The sequence below is a fragment of the Solanum tuberosum genome, unplaced genomic scaffold, assembly GCF_000226075.1.
Source record: "Solanum tuberosum cultivar DM 1-3 516 R44 unplaced genomic scaffold, SolTub_3.0 scf00273, whole genome shotgun sequence".
In the NCBI taxonomy this organism is placed as follows: Eukaryota; Viridiplantae; Streptophyta; class Magnoliopsida; order Solanales; family Solanaceae; genus Solanum; species Solanum tuberosum.
In genome coordinates this window covers 33,552-48,379 of record NW_006239195.1, presented here as the reverse complement: position 1 = coordinate 48,379, position 14,828 = coordinate 33,552, and the positions used below count along the sequence as shown (strand labels likewise).

Below are 14,828 nucleotides of genomic sequence, written 5' to 3'. Positions count from 1 at the left end.
ATTTCCAAGATAGCCTTTGAGCTAAGTTTTTGAGTAATTATCTTAAATCAGCAGGAAGAAATATGTTTTAAAAAAAACATAAGAGCCAGTACATTTTTGGGAGTGGTATCGAGCACCGAGTTGGGGAAGCATTCAAGGAACCCACAGCCCCCATAGAACCATGTTAGACACCATGGGTAGAAAATGATCATACTTTTTAGATGAATCCTTTTCCAGATAGACTAGTGGATCCATTAGGCAGTTCAGGTCTTATACATTTGGCCGGGTATAGGATGCTCTGGCAGCGTGAGGTCGATCGTTGTATCATCACTATAGCTCTATGTGATGGTTGTCGGTTAGAGAAACTCCCATAGTAGTTATTGTATATTCATACACAGAAATTATTGTATTCTTATATGCATAGTTCATTTGTATTTCTATATACATCTCAGGCTTATTGTATCTTTGTATACATACAGAGTTTATAGCAGGTTTTAAACAGTCTTTCTTTATATCGCACTTGTTTTAAATTGTCTTATATTGAAAGAAGTCAGTCAGGTTGAGTTGAGTTGAGCCAGGTAAGCCTTTCAGTTTCTTCCAGATTTCCTTCTAGCCTATGTGCTTAGTTTCTAGCTCGCATACTCGTACATTTAATGTACTGATGCCAGTTGGACTGCATCTTATATGATGCAGACACAGGTAACCAGGATCAGCATCCAGCACGCCGTTGATCCAGCTGAGCACTTCAGAGTCAGTGGTGAGCCTCTTTGCATTCCAGAGGACTCAGTTATTTTGTTCTCTTAGTTTTGTTTTACTAGGATGTTGCGGGGTCTGTCCCAACATCCATCTCAGTATTTTAGAGGCTTCATAGACATATAGTAAGTAAGTCAGTCAGTTAGTATTGAGTCTCTCATCTATGTATATATGTAAATATTCTATTTTGAGACTCGAGTTGCCTTTTGGGCCAGATTTTATCAGTTAAGTTGTTTTATGTCCTTCCGTTGCATGGAGTTATTCTATTGAGTTAGGTTTCTGCTGAGTTAAGAAAGCCAGGCCAAGGGTTCGCTTGGGGGCCAGTAATGGTCTTCGAGTGCCGGCCACGCCAGGGTGTAGGCTCGGGGCGTGACACTAGCTTGATGGCATGTGGTTGAAAATGAAATTTGTATGAAATATTGAAAATGACGAAATAAAGAAAAAGAAAGGTGTGTTTTTGAAAATTAGCTTTAAAAGAAGATCTTTTATAACGACAATAACAATATACTCCATGCAATCTCACAAAGTGAAATTTGAAAAAAGATAAAATGTACTTAGGAGTTACTCATACTTTTACAATTTAGAAAAATGTTTTTCGACAGACTCTCAACTAAAAAAAATCGAAATATGAAGATGTATAATGAGTGTGGAAATGGGAAAACAAATGAGTGTGAAGAGAGACAGGGGAAGGGGGAGAGTATACAATACATATTTAAAATGTGGAAAATTTTACGTCCTACTTGTTTAATTTTTTAATTTTTAATTTTTTTAAATTTTTCTGGTTTTTCGTTAAAAGGAATAAAATAGCTTATCTCACTTTGAAAAAGTTATTAATCTAGAGTATTTTATAAATTTATTAATCTATAAAATAGTTTTTTTCATATAGTAGAAGTTGTATATATACTTTTAATTTCTTCATGTGTTTACTTTTTTATATTTTAAATTTTCTTAACGAAAATTTTGATTATGGGCAGAGTGTGGGAGGAGTACTGGCTAGGTTGTAGAGGCCAGGTCGGGTGAATAGGAGGTGTGTAAACATAAACACCATTAGATTGTCACTTATAAAACTTGCGTTTTTTTCTATTTTTACTTGAAAATTTTACTTTAAAATGATTTATGGCATACCAAATAATTATATCAAGACATCATTCAACATAATGTGATGATACCGGGGATGGGGGTGAGGGGAAACAATTATCATCATAGAATACGTTACTTATAGAACTTATTTTTACTACTTTTATTATAAAAAACTTATTTTTTTCCAAAAAAGAAGAAGGTATTTTTCAAAATATGTTAACTAAATAAACTTAAAAAAAATTGTCCTAAAAATAAAATAAATACAAATTGTCTGTCTGGGGAGGCCCTATGAGTCTGGAGACAAAATAAAAAATAAATTTTTTTTTAGGTACAATGAGCAATGTCATCATTCATTATTTCAATAATAAAAAAAATAAACAGGTAGGTCATGCTTCCTGATTTTTTGGTTATCTTAATCATGAATTATTTAGTTGTTAGAACACTTTTATCTTATCCATTTAACAAAATGGAATATACAATCAATTTGAGGTGGAACTTCACTCAACAAGAATAATATGATTTGATATACTCATCATTCTCTTACTCGATATCTGGTACTTGATATCTGTTTTAGGATTGAATCAATTCAAATTATGTGTATGAACACTTTACTAATTTAGAGGTAAAACGCTAGCCCCCTTATTAAAGGTGAATCTATTATCACATGCTCAACATAAGATCTCTAGTTAAGAATGGGAAAGTATTTATCTCTTCATCACTTCATCGTAAGAGGGGAATTCAAGATTTGAAGTTTATGAATTTCTAAAGTGATGTTAGTCGTTAGATTCACATTATATAACAATACAATTTTCTCTTATGAGTTTCTCAATCGGTGTTTCGTATTAGTTTTGTGGCCAATCAATTCGCATTCTACGTAAAATGTTTTCTATCAAAAGTAAGTATGCTCTTTCGGGGTTTTAATAATATGAGACTTTTAATTAAGAATCAAGAATGAATGAATGAATATTTAACACTTTATCATAACTTTTGTGGTGAAATGTGAGCACCAACACGTAATGTATGTAATTGTTAATGTGAATTCAGATATGAATTCTTGTTTTTTATATATATAAAGAGGAACAATATTCCAAAGAACATTCAATTCATATTAGATTAGTAATTAAAAAAACTACAGTTTTTGTAAAAGAATATAAGGAAGAGTCAATAAGTGTAAAAAAATAATGAAAAGAAGAAAATATCAATTGGCTAAGAGGGATAAAGATGTCTTATTAGTCTCTCTTCAATTATTCAAAAGATCTTTTTGAGATATTTTTTGAATTTTGTGTTTTTGTTTTTGTTTTTTTATGGAACTTTTTTCCCCGACCAACGACACTAGGGGTGGAAACACTTGGTGTGGATATTATTATAACTGGACCAACGATATTGAGGACTGATCTTGTTTCAGTTGTGTTGTGTGATAATCTTGTTAATTGTGATAAACTGTTATTGCTTCTGTGTTGAAACTTAGCTCATGTTTTGTTCTCATGACAAAAGAAGGAAAACTGAGAGAGTGCCCCATATATATATATATATATATATATATATATATCTCAGTACAGAGGTTTTCTCGTGTTGTAAAATGGTCCACAGTAAACAACTGAAAACTTACCCGACAAGTTGCTTGGATATATACTTTAATACTCATGGTATATGAACATTTCGTGCTCTTATAAGATTTCTAATATAATATACCTCTTCCTATCAGTAAAAATGTATGTGTTGTAAAATATATTGCTGTCCACTCATGGTTCTTTGAAAAAGGAAGAATTTTGCCATAATTACCTCCACAAATTCAGTATCAATCTGGAAAAGATACTGAGAAATAATGGTTGCTCCATCGTTTTGGGTTGCTAGTTTAACAAGTGAAAATTGCTTACCCCTTCACAACTCTTGTAAACATCTCCTCGGACTTATTTTGAAGGGGTAAGTATATATGCAGATTTCATGTTTCAATATTTACGTGACCAAATATTCATGTTGGGTTTGTGTTCTTAAAAGATTTAGAGGAAAAGTTTTGTCATTATATTTAACTGTAACACCCAACACACAGGCAAATTATGAACCATCAAAACTGTTCACTACATGTATCCATGCTTCAACAACCTCAACTTTCTAAAATACCAACTCCTCTATTTCAATTTGTTTGCCTTGTTTGACTTGACATAGAGTTTAATGCAAATAAATTAGCAAAATAAAACAAAGCACTTTAGACTTTCACAATTTGTTGTATTGAATAGATGGTTGTTGGCAAATAGAGAAGCTCTTTGAGACATCAAAAGACAGCTTATAAATTGTGAAACTGAACGAATCGTTGACATTTACATACCGTTGTCAAGTGGATCATGTACTTAAATATTATTTTAATCATGTTGCCTTGTTTTATTATTATATTAATTCCTTGACTTTCACCAATAATTTTATTTACTTTCTCTGCCTTAAACAAACAAGAAACAATCAGCTTAGTTTCATTTGCTAATCTTTGAGAATTTCTCTATCACAAACGTTTTCTTTACCAATGGAAATACTTATTAATGTTGTGGGTGGCTTTGTTGTTGAGGTCGGAAAGTTTGTATGTAAATGCATCTATCCTAAGATTGAAAATATTGTCCGTTTCTCGTCAAAAGTTGAAAATCTAAGGGAGGAAATGGAGAAAATAACAAAGTTAAGAGATGATATCAAAGGAAAGACGGAAAAAGCTAAGGGAGAAGGCTATAAACCAAAACCAGATGTTATCAAGTGGATCGAAGATGTTTGTGAGCTGGAGGATGAATGGGAAACTATGCAAGAAAACATTGCAACGGCTAAGACACGTAAATATACGTGTTGTCCAAATTGCAGCCTCCGCTCGGAGGTCTGCACTCAAGTGCAGAACATCCGAGATCAACTTTGCAGGCTTAAAGAGGTCGGAGAAAACTTTGGATCCAATTTAATGGTAGAAAATTACCAGGTGAAAAAAGTTGAGTTTATCCCGGGACCATCAATAGAAGGCCAGTCCGCAGCAACAAGGAATCTCAACAAAATCCTACGACTATTGGAAGATGATAAGGTATTAATTTTTGGAAGTAATCAAGATTAGTAATCCTAAATTGTTTAGAATTTGGTAATTGCTAAAAACACTAACCCCTTCCTCCCATAAAATAAGCACATAATTTTACTAATTTATCCTTTAAAAAACTTTTTACGAGTTTTAGAAACAAGTGTGAACACTTTAAAAAATGTTAAATGATTGGTTCATAATATCAGCGTTTGAGTCATATAATTACTTATTACCAGGGGTGTGCATCGGTCGGTTCAGTTAGGTTTTAAGTATTATCGGTTCAGTTTATCGGTTTTCGGTTTTCAAATATGCTAAACCGATAACCAAACCAATACGATATTTGTTATCGATTTTCTGTTTATCGGTTTTAGGTCTTTAACGGTTCGATTTTCGGTTTAACCAATAAGAAAATACTTTCAAAACAAATATATGACTTATCCAATAATTTAACGCTATACGCATACATCGAAATAATCATCCCAAACGGGACAATAGGGACCAACGTTGTATTTTGGTCATCACAACAAAGTCTTGGTCAATTTTCAATCACCATAATATATAAAACAAGGTCCCCTTTATGCAATAAAGAGAATCAAATAAAATCAAATCATAGACAAAAGTCAAAACAGTAGCAAATGAGGCAATGGTTATGGTAAATCATATATAAAGAAAAGACTCAACTAAATGAAGTTCTTACGTTAAAGCTAATATTAGTCAATTATAAACTAACTAAAGTAAATAAGTAATACTAAAAAGTAAAACCTAAAGGTTAAATAACTAAAAGTAGAGAGGAGAGTTAATTGTTAAGTAGTGTTAATTATTGTGTAGGGTTTTTATATTTTTAGTCTAATATACTACTAATTATATTAATATTTTTTGTTTAATATATTAATATGTATAACTAAAAATTAAAATAGTAAATTATTATATTTTTAATGGATTATCGGTTAAACCAATAACCCAATATTAAAAAATTAATAACGAACCGATAACCCGATAATTATTTTTTGTAAAACCATTAAATAACCGTTAACCCAATAACCCAATAACAATAAACCAATAACACTTTTTTCGGTTCGGTTTATCGGTCGATTCAATTTTTGCACACCCCTACTTATTACTCCCTTTCCTCATTTTACGTAGCATCCTTTGATTTGGCATAATATTTTTAAAAAAATTAAAAATTAAAAAAAGAAACTTGTTATCTAAAACAATGGGAAAAAAGTCTGAAATATATTCGAACTTTGACCGAAATTGCTATTACGATACCAAACTTTGGAAATGACCTTGTACCCCTTGCACTATTTAATAGTGTATTTTAAAGGTATATATGTGTCCACGTAGACATAAAAAATATTGCATAATTATAAATAGTAATGTGTCCACATGGGCACATATATACCTTTAAAATACATTATTAAATAGTTCAGGGAGGTAAAAGGTCCTCCATAAAGTTTTGTATCGTAACAACAATTTCAGTCAAAGTTGAAGTATTTTTCAGACCTTTTTCCCTAAAACAATCTTTAGATATTTGTGTAGTTGAGAATCATTTCATTAAGAATAAAAGAGAAATTATAAAGTTAAATTGTAGTAAGTGACAACCAACAGAGCTACTAATATTCATTATATTATCACAAATTTCTAATATCTAAATCACCATTTATTTATTTTTTATTATGTCTTATGTTTTTAGTTTTCGTTGAAATTTAAGGCGAGGTGACAATTTTGTGACACTAAGAAATTAATATAACCATTGGATATATTAAATTCTCTAAACATTACTCTATTTTCAAATGGAATTAGCATTAATTAAACAAAACATATACCAAGGAGTTATAACGTTACTTCTAGTATATAATATTTTTTCAAACCATAGAACAAACGTGAGTAGGGGTGGCAAATAGTTGGATTGGATCGGATTTGGATGGATTGAATATGAATTGAGCAAAAATGATTTGGATTACAATCCACCCAAATATAATATGGTCAAATATGATTTGGGTAAAATGGTTCTAACCCATTTAAAAAATTTTGTTTTTCAAAAAAAAAAATTTACCCCTCCCACGGGCACCCCCCACCCCCCCCCCTCCAATTTTCCACCAACCGACCCCTAAATTCTTTTTGTTTTCCAAAATAAAAAATAAAAATTACCCCCTCCTCCAGCACCCCCAGGGTGCCCCCCTTCCACCAACCTACCCCTAAATTTTTTTTGTTTTCCAAAAACAAAAAAATACTGTTTTTTCAATTAAGTTTGAAAATTACTTTAATTTTTGAAAATTAATATTAATTTTTTTATTTTTTAGCACAATTAAGAATTTTGAGTGGAAATGAAAATTAAGTGATCTATTATGGGTCAATATGGATACCCATATTTTATCCATTTTGATCATATTTGTAGAGACTCTTAAAATAGTTTAAAGCTCATATTTAACCAATTAAAATAGGGAAAATTGTATCTAATAGCAAACTATTAATTCAAATTAAATGTTATAACCATAGTTTGATTTAATTGTACCCCATAGCAAACTGTTGTTATTTCGCCTCTCTCGCTTTTATACAAACACAAATATATAAAATGTGTTTGTGTTTGTATAAAGCGAGAGAAAATTGTATATATACATATATTTTCGTTCCCTTCTCCCATATCTCGCTCACCACTCTCCCAAATCTCGCTCGCTCACTCGCCTCTCTCACTTTATACAAAAACGCAAATGTATAAAATGCATTTGTGTTTGTATAAAACGAGAGAAAATTGTATATATACATATATTTTTGTTCTCCTCTCTCCCCTCTCCCAGATCTCGCTCGTTCACTCGCGTCTCTCACTTTATACAAACACAAATGTATACATTGTATTTGTGTTTGTATAAAGCGAGAGAAAATTGTATATACAAATATAAATACATATATTTTCTTCCTATACACTTATGATTATACAAATACGATATTTCCCTGCCCAGTTTTTCTTTTGTCTTTCTTCTCTTTTTACTCCGCTTTTATACAAACACAGATTATACAATTTGATTCTTTTTTATATGTATACCAAAGCAGATTATACAACTGCTTTCTTTTGTGTATGTATAGCAAAATTATACAATTGCTTTCTTTTGTATATGTATAGCAAAATATACATATTTATGTTTGCTATGGAGCGCAATTATGCAAACTATAGTTAAAACATACAAATATGATTTTTATGTTTGCTATATGTGAAAGTTGCTCATTAAAATATGAGTGATCCAAGTCATTGGGCAAAATTGACTCATTTCATTAATATGGGCTGAAATTGCTACCCCTAAATGTGAGTAGATCGTTAAATCAAATACTCCCTCCGTCCCATTTTATGTGAGGTACTTTGACTCGGCACGGAGTTTAAGAAAGAAATGAAGACTTTTAAAACTTGTGGTCCAAAATGAATAATAGAAATTTGTGTGGCTATAAATCATTCCATTAAGAGTAAAATAGATATTTTATAGTTAAATTCTTTTTGAAACTAACTAAAAAGAAAAGTAAGTCACAAAACTGGGATAAAGGGAGTAGCTACTAATTTATACAACTTATCTTTTTCTTTATATAAGCAGATGACATAAAAGAAAGAATACATTATAAAAAAAGAACATTTTAAATATGAACTTAAAAAAATTACTTATGAAGGATCACGACTATCCACTATTCATGAAAAATAAAGTTATTGCTACTGTAACACTCATTAATTAGTATCCTCATATGTGACTTTTTAATACTCTAACATATTACTTTACCTAATATTCTTACTTATTATTTGTTTCAATACAATATAATATAAATAAATATTATTTTTCTTTTTCTTGAAATTTAATTTATTTTAAAATTTTTATTCCATTGCCCATATTTTTGTTCTTCATTTTTTAGATTTGCTGTCTTATTTTATTTTAAATTATAACTTTGTATTACTACAAAATATAAATAATGATATTGATTAACCATTTATTGCAAAATTATAATTTCATTTACTATAAAACATAAATAAAGATATTGATTGACTATTTGTCTACTTATATTTTTTATAATAGATAAATCATGTATTATGTGAAATTAGAATTAACAAGTTTTGTTAGACATACATAAATAATAAAATGAAATATAAATTAGCAGAAATCTCCTATATAATTTAATCTGTTAGAAGTGGTTATGATTTAAAACTCAAGTTAAACACTTTCACCTTTACTGAATAAATTTGTATCTCATGTTCAATTTCTAAATTTATTTTTTAATTCAAATTCAAAAAGTAATTTTCAATATGAATTAAAAATAAAAAGTACGATCATGAATTCATTGTATGATTATTTTGTGTGTGTAACTTGAGTACATCATACTTAATTATACTTTAAGCTACAATATTTTAAAAATTGTTTTTTAAATTATGTTGTAATATTCATTAGTGTGGCTTACTCACATAAAATTATATTGCTTAATCTTTTAAATTATTTATTTCCTTTTTTTTTATCTTAAGAAACTACTCAAGAAGGAATGTAGAAATAACACTTGTTGTTGGTATAAGATAAAGGATAAACAAAATCATATAAAATTTAAAATTTGGCCACACAAATCATAAAGATATCAATTTATACTTGATATTTGGAGATAACTACATATTTCCCCGAGAAGAATGAGGAAACTAATTTTTTAATTTATTTCCCTCGATTTTTTGAGAGAATTCTAGCCAACATATAATAGATATTTAAAATAAATTTTCTCTATAAGATAATATTATTTATATTTTTTCCTATTATAAATAAGTTGAAATTAATCTTTTAATTTGACAATTGTTGAAACAAAGCCTCCTACAATCCTTCTTTCTTGTATATTACCAACCATTGTTGCATGTTTCACTTGTGGGTTAATTATTCTTTTGGGTATGTCAGGTTGGCATCATCGGAGTGTGGGGTGCAGGAGGAATTGGGAAAACTACTTTGGTGAAGAATTTGAACAATGAGCTTAAACAGATTGACGTGTCAATTAGGTCTAAACTGTCTTTTGGTGTTGTGATATGGGTTACAGTACCCAAACCGCCAATAGACATAAGAAAGGTTCAAGCACAAATTGCTGACAGATTAAGCCTAGAGGTAAATACTGATCAGGGAAGTGAAGAGAGGAATGCCAGCAAAGTCTATCAAAGGCTTAAGCAGGAAAAGAGTTTCCTTGTGATACTAGATGATGTTTGGGAAGCTATAGATTTGGATCATGTAGGTGTGCCCCAACCAAAAGATCACGCAGGAAGCAAGGTTATTATAACTTCTCGTTTTTTGGATGTTTGTAACCAAATGGAAATTGACATCGAAATGAAGGTTTACACATTGGATGAGAATGAATCTTGGGCTCTGTTTATCAAAAATGTGGGAGATGTTGCCAATTGGCCGGTGGATATTCAGCCAGTGGCAATGGAAATTGCAAGAGAGTGTGATGGTTTACCTTTAGCAATCACAGTTATTGGAGCATCTATGAGAGGGAAGAACATGGCCGAGCAATGGAAAGATGCTTTGGAATCACTTAGAAAGTCTGAACCTAATGCCACATATGTAAGAGATAAGGTTTACAAGGTCATCAAATGGAGTGTTGATTCTTTAGAGCAAAGAGGCAATAGAAGTGACATTAAAAGTTGTTTCTTGTATTGCTCCTTATATCCAGCGTCTATTCCAACAAATGATCTCATACATTGCTGGTGGGCAGAGGGGTTCCTTGGTGAACATGACACATATGAAAAGGCTTACAACAGGGGAATCACAATTATCGAGGATCTAAAAAATGTCTGCTTACTAGAAGAAGCCCATGAGAAGGATTGTGTGAAGATGCATGATGTGGTTCGTGATGTTGCTATATGGATAGATAAATCCATTTCACATAATGTCAAGAGAATGTCTTTCATAAGCAACAAAATTAAGCATCTTACTGATAACCTCACGGAATACCCAGAGACAACAACTTTACTATTGCAAGACAATTATAGCCTTAGGGAAATTCCCCATGAATTCTTTTTGTCATTTCCAGCTCTAAGAGTTGTGAATCTGAGTGAAACTGGTATTAGAGCACTGCCTTGTTCCATCAGGAGTTTATGTCAATTACGTACTCTAATACTACAAAGGTGCCGCATGTTGAACGAGTTACCAGCTATTGGTAATCTTTGCAATTTGCAGTTGCTTGATTGTGATAGGACAGAGTTATGTTGTCTGCCGGAAGGAATGGACAAGTTGACAAATCTGAGGCTATTAAATATGACTTTAGGTAGGTTGAAGGAGAGCATCGACCTGGGGGTTTTCCACGAGTTGCAAAGGCTTGAAATGTTACAGCTACGCATAAGAAGTGGAGGTGTTGTTGGAGCAACTTCTTTTGATGAGATATCACATCTACCCAATCTGACATCACTTTTTATTTACTTGGATAGCTCATCAATTTCAATTTCGAAAAGTGACCAGTACACCTGGATGAAAAGATTGAAAAGATTTCACATTACAGTTGGGAATACTTCAACTCATGATGAGGTACCATTCAACAAGTCAACAAGGGCGATATGCCTCACAGGTTTTGACATTTTCAAAAGCAAAGTCTGGCTCTCAAGCATGTTGCAGTTTGCTTCAGATTTGTACTTGGAAGAATGCATGGGTCTCACGGAGTTCATTCGGAACAACAGTTTTGATGGATTAAAATCACTATACATTTTTGGCTGCTCTTATGATTTTGGACCATCCATAGAAGGAAGTGGACAGTTTGATGATCCTATGCCAAATCTGGAATATCTCAGATTCTATTCTGTAGATAATTTAAAGAGTGTTTCTGATTTCGGTCATTTTCTGGGTCTAAGATTTTCTAAATTACGCAAACTGGATATATCCCATTGTCGTAATTTAACATGTCTTTTTAATGTTGGTGGAGCTTTTTCTGTACCCAGGCACTTGGAAGAAATTACACTTTCCTATTGTTTTAAGCTGACAACAGAGTTACTGGCACAATGCGGCTCAAGTCAGACGACATTCGTTAGCTCAGAAATTCCAAGAGTCCGAAAGTTACTCTTGTATAGTTTAAACGCATTAAGAACGTTTGGGGAGCCAGAGAGTATGTGGGAACACCTGGAGGAACTTGAGGTGATATCTTGCAATGGAATAAGGAAGTTGCCTCTCTCTATTCAAACCTCCAACAAAATCAAAAAAATAAGAGGAAGATCAGAATGGTGGAGCAGCCTGGAGTGGGATGACGAAAAATACAAGTCAAATTTAGAGAATTGTTTCACTAACATATTATAAAAGTATGGATGCCCATGGTAGCTGAAATTCGACGTGTGAGTTTATTTTATTATGAGTGAACATAATATTTCAGATTTGACTTCTAGGGTTGGGGTGGACTTTTTTATTTGATTGTCATCAAGCCAAAAATAAATATAGCAATATAAATGTCATTAGATTCATATTCTTATGACAAGTATATATTATTTGAAATACAGTGTACATGACTGGATTGGTTTAGGTTTTTCAAATATCAAACCAAACCATATGTATTGAATTGATTTTCTTTTTGCATTAGTATTAATTTGATTTTGATTTAAGCTTTATTATAACTAGTATACGTACCCGACGTTGCGCGGATAATTTAAAATGTGATAATTTTATACTTGAAAATAACTAATAAAATGTATTATGCGCTAATAATACCAATAACTTAAAATTACAATGACAACTAATTTAATCCTAAAAATGACACGTGGTTTTTTGTGATGCATGTAGATTTTTAATTAATATTTAATATTAAATTTTTTAATTTAATGATAATATATTAGTATAATACTCTTAAAAAAAACACAAATTTAATTGATAAATCTTTTTATTTAAACCTCCCAACTTTCACTTAGAATGTCATTCTTGGCTAAATCGATGCAAACTGTTATTTTTTGTAATAACTTCAACTATTTCAGAGGTGCTAATGGATCATTATTAGAGGCACTATACTTATTTTATTCATATATTCAATTTAAATAAAATATTCATTATGCTTTATCTTTCTAATATGCCAAATATCAAATGCATCAAAACTTACATTTATTTTTCTAATTCTCTAAAAAAATTCACCACAATACATAAACTTAAAGGATGTTTTTCACTTTCATGGGCCACTTACTCCTACTTTTTCTTTATCTCAACATCGATCAAAAATCTGATGATGTAATATAATTATTAAAAGTCGATAAAATTAAAAACAATAGATACAAAAATATATAGGGGGATAAGAAGAAGAGATTCGTCATATTTTTTAAAACGTGGGAAGATTATTTTTTTTAAAAAAAAAAGGGTAAAGTTATCTTCTTCTTTTTTTGTTGTTTAAAATGAAAATATTTTCAGATTTAAAATATTTTAAATTTCAGATTATAAATTAACTTTGTTAATTGAATATGAATTATGTTTTAAAAAACTCCATCGTGCATAAGTATTCTTCTCCTTTAAACAGATTTTAAGATTTAAATTGTCTTTAATTTTTAATTTCGGATTTTAAATTAATTTTGTTGATTACTTAGTTAATATATTTTTTGTTCCTTTTCTGATTTTAATTTAAGTATTTCCTTACTAAATTATTTTATATAAATATTTCTCCTATTATATATTTAATTTTTTCCTTTCCTAACATAGAATTTGTGGCCCAGACATCAACATCCTTGTTTTATCTTCTTCATTGCTAATAACAACCTATTTTCAATTCACTGATAACCATCCGAAACATAACATTTTAGAATTTCAAAATATTTATAATATAAAAAGTAAGTTTTCGTGAAAAGAATTAGTGCTTGTTGAAAGTGGGTCTGAGTGTAGAGGTAATAAAGAAACGTGAGAGGATTTTAATGCTTGAAGTGGAGGTTAATTTGTTTCCCTTATTTTTCTCTTTTTGTTTAGTAAAAGTTCATTTGACAGTTGTTTTTTAAAAAAAAAAATTAAAAATTATGCGGTTTTGTCAATTAACTTAAATTTTTAATTATATTTTAAAACGGTTTGTAAAAAAATCTTCTATCATTTTTAAAAATACACATACTAAAAAACTTTAAAATATTCTATTTTTTTTCTAATAGTTAAATATATATGATATAATGTATCTATTAAATTTTTCTAATATTGTTTTGATCAACCAAAAAGGTCTTGAGATGCTTAAGACCTACACTTTTTTTTAGTTTATTTTTTTTAATTTAAGAAATGTAAAATTAGATAACTGTCACATATCTTAAAACTAGATATGAGACCCCGTGCCAGCACGGGGCCCAATATATGTTACTGTTTCTGTTTTAATTTATGTGGTACATATGAAATTTGAAATTAATCAATTTTTTAGTATGTTTTTATATATTTTAAGTTGCTAATTATTTGTATTTAGAGTATATTTTACGTAAATATATTAGAAATCACAATAATTAACAAGTTAATATAAAAAAAAACTTATAAAAAATTCATTGACTTTTGAAATTTCATTTGTATCACATAAATCAGGACCGAGTAATATATATGAAAATTACATAAAACGTACTATAACTCACAATAATTAGCAACTTAAAATATCTATATATCTATATTTCTCTCAATTTATGCGGCATAGATGAAATTTTGAAAGTTAACAAAAACTTTTTATATGTTTTGAAATATTTTAAGCTATTAATTATTATGATTTATAATACTTTTTACATAAAAAAATTATTTATATAAAGTATAAAAGAGAAAATTTAGAAAAAGGAAACATAAATGTCAGCAGGAGTCCAATCTATGTTAATTTCTATGTTTTAATTATTGTAATACTGATTGAATTTGGAGAGCCAACTAAAAAATTTTAAAGGTTTTTTTTTATAAATTTTAAGTTGTTAATTATTATAATTTATAATATTTTTATTAATTTTAAACCAATATATGTTTTTCTCTGTCTCAATTACATGAGACATATGGAATTCGGAGAGTCAACTAAAATTTTAAAATATGTT

General features: G+C 29.9%; 1 protein-coding gene across 1 annotated transcript; it reads left to right on the top strand.

Moving 5' to 3' along the window:
- The first annotated feature begins 4,327 nt into the window (after positions 1-4,327).
- LOC102587424 (disease resistance protein At4g27190-like) lies at positions 4,328-12,126 on the top strand. Its single transcript, XM_006358331.1, has 2 exons — positions 4,328-4,858; positions 9,754-12,126. The coding sequence occupies exons 1-2, from the start codon at positions 4,328-4,330 to the stop codon at positions 12,124-12,126; spliced, it is 2,904 nt and encodes a 967-aa protein (XP_006358393.1).
- The last annotated feature ends 2,702 nt before the right edge of the window (positions 12,127-14,828 follow it).

Coding starts and splice junctions, on each gene's coding strand:
- LOC102587424 (XM_006358331.1), top strand. CDS start 4,328: ATGGAAATACTTATTAATGTTGTGGGTGGCTTTGTTGTTGAGGTCGGA. Junction 4,859..9,753: donor GACTATTGGAAGATGATAAG/GTATTAATTTTT, acceptor TGGGTATGTCAG/GTTGGCATCATCGGAGTGTG.